We start from the raw sequence: 9,642 nt of genomic DNA, 5'->3' as shown, positions 1-9,642 counted from the left end.
AGAATCATACAGCATGGAAATAGACCTTCAGTCCAACTAGTCCATCCTATGTTATCAAACAAAATTAGTCTCACTTGTCTGTGTTTGGCCCATATCCCTCCACCTTTCCTATTCGTGAACTTATCTAAATGTCTTTTAAATGTCGTAACTGGACTTGCATCCACCACTGGCACTTCATTCCACACATAAACCACTCTTTAAAAAATTTGTCCCTCATGCCCTTCTTAAGACTTTCTTCTCTCATTTTAAAATATATTCCCTAGTATGTTCTTTAGGGAAGAAACTGCCATCCTTACCTAATCGGGCCTACACATGACACCAGACCCACAGCAATGTAATTGATTCTTAATTGCCCTGTGGGAAATTATAGATAGGCAATAAATGCTGGTCTAGCATTTATTTAAAAATCACAAGTTGGTCAAATAGACTTGGCATGATCCTTGGAATAGTAGACCAGGTTCTTGTTAAACATAATACTTGGACCATCAACTCCATGAAGTAATAATGCAGCTGTCAAATTGCTGGCTTGGCTACCTCAAGATTTGCTGTAGACCCTAGTGCGTGAATATATCTGGTCACTGCACAATCTCATGTGAAACATTGTCCTGTCACAAGTAGAGGTAGTGCACACTTCCACTCCTGTCAATAAATCTCTAATCCAGACTGAAGGCTTGCAACCACTGGTTGCACCACCTGACGAGTTAACTTTGTTGATCTCACCATGACATTGCCTGACCTCCTAAGCACTGTTTTCTGGACATTCTTCTGTTCTACTGCCTCAGTTCACAGAATTTCCTCCAGAGGTTCAGCTCCCAAAGCCTCAATATGCACAATTCCTGTTAAGAGGTCACAAGCTGATAAAGCATACTACTTTCTTGCAATTTCCTACACTTTTTAGAACATTTACTTCCCATCGACGTTGAACCAATTCACAATTCAAACAATAAGAAAACTACCAGGTGCATTGAAAATCTGAAAAGACAGAGAAATGAAAAGTCAAATTTCATGTCAGTTGGGACTGGGAAGTGTTACAAATGTAATAGGTCATAAGCAAACAAAATGGGGAGAGAAAAGAAAGATCTGTACTCGGTGGAAGTCAGGGTTAAGAGATTAAGAGATCTAAAAGATGCAGTTACAAAGGAAGTGATAATGGATGAGATCCCCCCAAAATATGAACACATTTAACAACCAATTCAAATCGGATTAAACTTCCATATGCATCATTAAAAATCATACAACACCAGGTTATAGTCCAACAGGTTTATTTGGAAGCATAGCTTTCGGAGCACTAGCTTCCTGATGAAGGAGCAGTGCTCCGAAAGCTAGTGCTACTAAATAAACCTGTTGGACTATAACCTGGTGTTGTGTGGCTTTAACTTTGTAAGCCCCAGTCCAACACTGGCATCTCTAATCCATATGCATCGGTCACTTAGACGAAACCTACAGAATCAATAAAGCACTTTGTGCAGAGAATTTGGCACATTATGTGATTTTTCCAGTGGGGAGCAAGGTACTGAGCTGAATCTTACATTGTTTTTGGCTAAGGGTCAGCTTCATCGATTTTCATGGAAGGTGTGTCTCCATGAGGCCCAGGGAGTTTACTCACCATGTCTTACCAAACCCACGTCTTTAACTCACCCACTGGCACTTCAGAGGTCTCCCGCAGGTCGAAGGACAATCATGTCAAAATCATCAGAGAAGGAGAAAATGGTACCATGTTTCATCAAAAGGGGCCCGGAAGTCCTGGTGGACAGATTGGTCTGGAGGATGGCATCCTCTTCCCCGATAACCGGTAGTGGAGGCCTAGCAGTCCAGTGCAAGGTCACCAACCTGGTCAGGTTGATCCCCATAGTGCAGAGGAATAGCTAGAATGTACCACCAGATGGTCAATAAATTCCTCTGTGATACCAGGATAAGTGCCACATTCTTCTTTTTGCTACCTCCAATTCAATCCTTCACTACCACTATACCTAGCTCACACTAAGGCTCAAGCTTTACCTATTGCCAGCAACACCTTCCCTCACTCACTTTCATTTCCCCCAACCCACAGACCACTAACTGTGCAAGGGCTCTGCACACATGACTGGGACTGCTCGCATGACTGGGACTATTTCCTGCATTTTAGCCACCTGCATCATTTGTTGCTGTGCCACCTTTTTTTCCATCACACTCAACCTTCCCTTTCTCTTATGGCAGGGAAATGCAACCCACAATTGGGTGGAAAAAGTCTGGACAGATGGAGCAAGGACAGAGTCCTGGCTCTGCAAGGAGAAGACCACAGCCTCTCTTGTGTGGCTGCCAAAAATCTATGTCCCATCAACTGAGTAAGTACCATTCTTCATTCCACCACAACTCTCACAGTAACCCTGCTCTTAATGTTAGTGCACCATTGGTATTTTTAACCACTGGCTGTGACTCCTTCCCTTCTTTGTGTCTGACAAGTGCCAGTGGGATGTCCATGTCCCCCCCAGAGAAACAGGCTCCTCCGCCAGAAGGCACTTCCTTAACTTCTGACTCTTCAAAGAAAGTATTGAAATGAGTGGAAGAGAGGACACAGACACAGTCACTGACATCAAAAATAGCAAGAGAGAGGAGGACTCTGTGGCTCTGAGACAGTCTTCCAAAGTACAATGTTGTTCAGTTATCAGACCTTCTCATTGCCTCAATGTATATAGACATCATTCTGCATGAGTAAGAAATGCCTTTGGTTTTTGTAACGGCAGGGATTTTCAATTTCCAATGTTTGTCTTTCTTGATACCAAAGGGGGGTCAGGCAGCATCCAAGGAACAAAAGTCAATGTTTCAGACAGGACCCTAGATAAAGATTTTTTAAGAATAAACAATATTTTTGCAATAAAAGAAATGTTTCAAAGAGTGCAGCATGGCTGTTTCATATTGTCTACAAGAGAAAGCAGGGGCTATGGGTTCATCGAGAATGTGAGAAAGAGCATGGATAGAAACTTCATAAAGGGCAGGAGAGAGGGAGAGAGAGAGAGAACAGGCTCAGCGCTGACTCAATAAACAGGAGAGTGCATGAACAGCTTCATAACGAGCATGATGAACCTATGAGAAGGGCAGTAACAGTTGAAGATTAAAAACCAGTGACAGAGAGTCCCTTTAACCTTTTTCTACCTGTCAAAACCAAAGTGTAATGTGACATCACAGGAAAAGAGGTAGGTGCTATGAGGATATTTTGTCTATCTCTGTTGGTTGGCCAAGTGATTAAAATATGGAGACACTACTGCAGGTGAAGAGTAAAGGCTAAGAAATCCATATTTAAAATATTTAACATCCAAATTGATTAATGAAATAGAATAGAGGTGGTTGGGCAGGTGATATGTTACAGCTGGATTTTATGGGAGCTGGTGGATGGATGCCTGTGTGATAGACAGTGAGGAAGAATCAGCTGCTCAAGGATGTCTAGCTTAAAGATGTTGAGCTGGAGTGCAAGCTGCAGGAACTGTATCACATCAAGGAGGGGGAGAGCTATCTGGACACTGAGTTTCAGGGTCAGTCACACCACGTAGATTGAAGACATTAAAAACTGGTCCAAGATCAATTCAGACGGTGTGACAGTGCATGAGGACAGAAAGAACTGCAGGGCTGGAAATGAGAAACAAAACAGAAATTGCTGGAAAAGCTCCCCAGGTCTGGCAACGTCTGTGGAGAGAAAGCAGAATTAATGTTTTGGGTCGAGTGACCCTTCCTCAGTTTTTCCAGCAATTTCTGTTTTTGTTTGTGACAATGATTGAGGCAGGTTTAAGGATCTGGCATTTAACTTCAGAGGAGCCTTTGCCAGTTCAATAGTTCAAACTTCAGAGCCAGTTCTGAAGAAGGGTCAATGCACCTGAAATGTTAACTCTGCTTTCTCTCCTCGGATGCTGCCAAACCTGCTGAGTTTTCCCAGCAATTTCTGTTTTTTTTTCATAGCCATTCATAGTAATAGAAGCAAGAGTAGGCCATTTGGCCCATTGAGCCTGCTCCACCATTCATGGCTGATATATCCATCATCTCAGATCCTCTTACCTGCACTATCCCAACAACCCTTAATTCCCCTACCATGCAAAAACCCATCCAACTGTGTCTTGTATATATTTAATGAAGCTGCCTCTATTGCTTTCTTGGGCATAGAATTCCATAGATTCACTACTCTCTGGGAAAAGTAGTTCCTCCTTATCTCTGTCCTAAATCTACTGCCCCTAGTCTTGAGGCCTTGTCCCCTAGCCCTTGTCTCACCCACCAGCAGAAATAACTTACCTGTTTCTATCTTATCTATCCCTTTCATAATTTTATATGATTCTATAAGATCCCCTCTCATTTGTCTAAATTCTAGCGAGCACGGGTGGCTCAACCTCTCCTTATAGAGTAACAACTCATCTCTGGAATCAAACAGACGAACCTCCTCCGCATCGCCTTCAAAGCCAGTGTATCCTTTCCGAAATAAGGAGACCAGAACTGTCCACAATACTCTAGGTGCAGTCTCACCAACACCTTGTACATTTCCAATATAACCTCCTGCTCTTAAATTCAAACCCCCTCGAGCAGTGAAAGCCAATATACCATTTGTCTTCCTGATTACTTGTTGCACGCAAAAATCCACTTTTGGCGATACATGTACAAGCACTCCTAAGTCCCTCTGCACAACAGCATGCTGCAATCTCTCACCATTTAAAAAGTACTCTGGCCTACTATTTTTACTTGCAAAGTGGATAACCTCACATTTACCAACATTATACTCCATCTGCCAGACCCTTGCCCACTCACTTAACCTATCTAAATCTCTCTGCAGACTCGCCATATCCTCTGCACAGTTTGCCTTTCCACTCAGTTTAGTGTCACCAAGTGTAATGGATACATTACACTTGGCCTCCTCTTCCAAATCATTTAGATATCTCATGAACAGTTGCGGGACCAACACCCATCCCTGTGGCAACCTGCTCACCACTGATCTCCAAATAAAGAAACACACATTTATTCCAACTCTCTGCCTTCTATTGGTTAACCAGTCCTCTATCCATGCTAGTACATTCCACACAACTCCATTTGACTGGATTTTGAGTGCGAGCAACTGCTGAGTTTAAACGACCTGGAAGGCTACAACTAAGGTAAGACAGTTTGTTTTAAAATTACTTACCGGTAGCGGACAGCGGTGTTTTTTTTTCTCTTCACAGGAAGAGCGAGAGCAGCAGGGGGAAGTGACGATGACCAGAGGGGCAGCCGGGAAGGAAAGCAGTGAGTATATAAATCAGGAAGGTGGCTAAACCCGAGACTTTACAACCGTAGTGTCTCCCACCCGCCCTCCTCCTCTAACCCCCTTACTAAGTACTGTTTATCCATTAATTGGTTTTTAGAAAATGACTATAGCAGAGAGGTATCAGAAAGTATTTTAACTCAAACCTTTACAAAGTAATAAAGTAATTAACTAAGCAGAGATGGCTGGTCAGGTGGTGTGCTGTAGCTGTATGATGTGGGAGCTGGCTGATCCCATTGTGAACAGCAGTGACCACATCTGCAGCAAGTGTTGGTTGCTGGAAGAACTCTGGATCAGAGTTGATGATCTGGAATCTGAGCTTCAAACACTGCGGCGCATCCAGGAGGGGGAGAGTTACCTGGACACTTTGTTTCAGGAGGCAGTCACACCTGGGAGATTAAGTAATTCACATCCAGTTAGTGATCAGGGACATCAGAGTGTGACTGTAATGGTGCAATGGTGCATAGAATATGTCTTGTGCCGCATACTCATGTCTTTTCAGTTCTGTTAGCCATAGATAGAGGCTTGGGTTTTTCTTTCTTGTTTATTATTTATTTTTTCTTCTTATTTATTTAATGTTATATTGATGTTTATACTTGTTTGTATTACTTTTGTAATTTTATAAAAAATCTTAAATTTTCTTTTTTCAATAAATACCTATTAAAAAAATTCACAATAGTTTGTTATTTATGCCTGTCTTACATTCAGTACTACCATATCAAGAAAATGTTTGCAGACGTATTTGCCTTCCTATTGTTCAATACTGCAGCAGTTGCTATTCAACAGCAATATTTCTAACTTCCAGTAATTGTGATGATCCCAGCTGAGGTTAGCTCTAATAGTCAGAGAGAACCACAGAATCCAAATACATGCATCAGAAAATGGGCGGCACGGTGGCACAGTGGCACAGTGGTTAGCACTGCTGCCTCACAGCGCCAGAGACCCGGGTTCAATTCCCGCCTCAGGCGACTCTCTGTGTGGAGTTTGCACATTCTCCCCGTGTCTGCGTGGGTTTCCTCCGGTGCTCCGGTTTCCTCCCACAATCCAAAAATGTGCAGGTTAGGTGAATTGACCATGCTAAATTGTCCGTAGTGTTAGGTGAAGAGGTAAATGTAGGAGTATGGGTCTGGGTGCTATACGCTTCGGCGGGTCGGTGTGGACTTGTTGGGCCGAAGGGCCTGTTTCCACACTGTAAGTAATCTAATCTAATCTAATCTAATCTAAAATGCAATTTGATAAATGAGAAGAAAAAGATTTACAGATGTGGAATGTTAATTTTTTTTTGAGGTTGCTGCTCAAGATATTGTATGGAGGAAAAGAAAGTCATTTGTGCAGTAAATGATCCTTGTGGCAGCTGAGGAAATAATTGCATGGCAGAGTGAAGTTTATGAAAGGAAAACTTACTTTCAACATGTCCACATATCAGCATTACCAGTGTATGGCAGCACAGAGGAAGCAAATAAAAGACCAAATAAAACAAAAAGGATAGAATTTTATTGGGAAAATTCAACTGGAGACAATAGATCAGCAAATTGTGACAAAAATTGTCTCCTCTGCCAATGAATTCCAAATTCCTCATCGTCTTTATTTTAACCAACAGGTGAAGGTGCCGGTGTTGAACTGGGGTGGACAGAAGTCACATGATGCCAGGTTATTGTCCAACAGGTTTATTTAAAATCACAAGCTTATAAAGTGCTGCTCCTTCATCTGATGAAGCAGCAGAACTCTGAAAGTTTGTGATTTCAAATAAATCTGTTTGACTATAACTTGTTGTCATGTGTCTTTATTTTAAATTCATGATCGCGCGTGAACTAATATGATGATTTGTTTTGGACAAAGCACTGTTTCTTTAAAATTTAAGTACACCATGTCCATGTCTGCATCTATTCACGAGGTCTAGTATTAACTGGCATGTCACTCCTGTGATACTTTCCTCAAAGCATTAATTCAAATTAATGCCAACTGGATGGAATGAATTAGATACTGGATGAAATGACCATTGATAAATTGAAAATTATCGAAGCATCTTTTTCAATTCAACCACATTAATCTTACTGGGTTTTTTGCTTCTCCTTCCGAGAGATGTAACAAAGGTTTCTCAGTAGTAGGACTGTCACCACTGTACCCATGAAGAACAAAGACACCAGGAAGATCATCACATCTACACAATAGTAAACGTACCAGGGGAGTCGGTAAGATTCTGGGCGCAAATGTGGTGCCCCTTTGTGTCGGGCAACATACTCAACCCAGAAAATAGCTCTATCCATTGGAGACTCGGGTTGGTCTCTGTGGAGAGCAGAGAGTTTCTGCATGTTCTCCCGATAAGATGTGTCATATATAACCTCATTAAGTGCCTGCAATAGATCTGTTGACTGCATGGTTGCAATGTTTATCACTTTTGCTGCACCTCGGACTTCAAGTCTGAGTAAATTATCAAACTGGTCATAAAATAAAGGTATGCCAACTACTGGCATTCCATTATAGATGGCTTCATAAAGCCCATTGGTGCCACCATGGGCAACGAAGGCTCTTGTCTTAGGGTGTCCAAGTAGATCACTCTGAGGGATCCATTTTGCCAGTAGTGTATTATTTCCAGTGTTGGGAGGGGTCTCTCCATTGTGTCTCTAGATAACCTTCTGAGGTAATTGAGCAAAGGCCTCTGCTATTTGCATTGTAATATGCATTGGCAAAGAATTGACAATAGTCCCCATTGACATGACAATAACCCCATGTTCCCCTGAGGACTGCACAAACTCTTCAAACTCTGCCTCTAGAGGTTTGGGTGGTTTACACTGGAATCCTCCAATATAAACAATATTGGGCATGGTGGGTCTCGGGAATTCAAATGTAAAGTCTACTCTCATCAGCCACACATCTGCCCTTAGGAGAACAGTCTCAATGTCTGTGTCTGGGCCCAGATAGTGATGGCAGAGTTCATTGTACATTGGATGAAAAATAAAACCTGTAACAGAAGTTTGAAGAAAATACAATATGAAATTTTTAGTTCTTTGGAGGAAACTCATTTTATCTGCCAATTTTGAACCAAGGACTGGGACATAGGACAGTGGTGATGGGGCAGATAGAAAATCAGCTTCTCCACTAGTGAGCCAACCAACATTATACACCAAAGGCAGCTTCAAATAATAAGCAAGCATTGGACCGACAGGGAAAACAGGATCAGCAATTATCATGTCAAAGTGCGCATTTCCAAGTTCATTTAACAAACTCCTGTTCTGAAAAACAGCATGGATAAGACTTTGAAGGTAAGTATGAGCAATGTGGACTGTTGTCATTAGTTTATATTGGTGCTTGATGAAACTCAACGGTTTGGAACCATTCTGTAAAACATTCATAGATTTTTGTATAAAATCTTGCGAAATCGCTTGACTTGTAGTTTTCCCAACATCTCCTTGCAGCTGAATGACAATCGATTGATATAAGTCAGGCATCTCTTCAGCATACCGAAATGTTGAGAAATAAAACACAGTATTGTTGTGCCCATGAAGTTTCAGTTCCTCCATTAGAATTCTCATATTAACCCAGTGACTTCCCTCAGCAGGTACAACCAATATATTAGCTCCCTGTGTTACAGGGTAAGATATGCTGATGATGATGCTAACAATATATGCAATTTTTTTATCTGCATTTCCATCCAGGACATTCCATTGTCCAAAATAAGTGATATCCAGATCCTGTTGAGGAAGTGAATCGAAATGTTCATGATATCATGTCAATGGACATTTTACAAATATTAGCAAGAAGCTATAAGTTTCATCATGATTACATTATTTTCCGTTATTCTTCCAGGAGATGTGGGCATCAATGGCAGACTGCCATTATTGCCCATCACTCTGTCCTTGAAATGAGTGACTTATTCAACCATTTCAGAGTGGCAGTTAAAATCATTGCTGTGGATACGGAGTCATATATTAGTCAGACCAGGCGAGGACAGTAGGTTTCCTTCCATGATGACTGTTAGTGAACTAGAAGTGCTTTAGCAACAATTAACAATATTTGTTATGTTTACCATTACTGAGAATATTCTTAATTTATGAACAGATTTAAAATTCCAGCAGCTGCCATGGCAGGATTTGAACCCATGCCCCAGATCATTAGCCTGAGCCTCTAAGTTACAATCCATGACATGACCACTACTCCACCATTGTACCTCATGATTCAACTTCCACACTGGCCCCATTTTCCTTAACCCCAAATCAATGAGGTAATATTCCCATGTACCTCTCTGATTTAGAGGATTCCAAAGATTCACAGCCTCTATGAAGGAATTCTTCTGCATCTCTGTCCTAAATAGCTACCTTTAACCAGAAATCATGACATGAGCTCTGGACAACCCATGGCCCAAAGGAAACAGTTTCTCAGCAGCTACTCTG

At 41.6% G+C, this 9,642-nt stretch overlaps 1 protein-coding gene across 1 annotated transcript; it reads right to left on the bottom strand.

Moving 5' to 3' along the window:
- Positions 1-6,912: 6,912 nt before the first annotated feature.
- LOC122540944 (UDP-glucuronosyltransferase 2A1-like) lies at positions 6,913-9,285 on the bottom strand. Its single transcript, XM_043677279.1, has one exon. It carries the CDS (start codon positions 8,782-8,784, stop codon positions 7,876-7,878), a length of 909 nt encoding a protein of 302 aa, XP_043533214.1. The 5' UTR covers positions 8,785-9,285; the 3' UTR covers positions 6,913-7,875.
- Between the last annotated feature and the right edge of the window lie 357 nt (positions 9,286-9,642).

Source organism: Chiloscyllium plagiosum, chromosome 36 (assembly GCF_004010195.1).
Source record: "Chiloscyllium plagiosum isolate BGI_BamShark_2017 chromosome 36, ASM401019v2, whole genome shotgun sequence".
NCBI classification, from domain to species: domain Eukaryota; kingdom Metazoa; phylum Chordata; class Chondrichthyes; order Orectolobiformes; family Hemiscylliidae; genus Chiloscyllium; species Chiloscyllium plagiosum.
This window is presented reverse-complemented; position numbering and strand designations above follow the sequence as displayed.

Coding starts and splice junctions, on each gene's coding strand:
- LOC122540944 (XM_043677279.1), bottom strand. CDS start 8,784: ATGAGAATTCTAATGGAGGAACTGAAACTTCATGGGCACAACAATACT.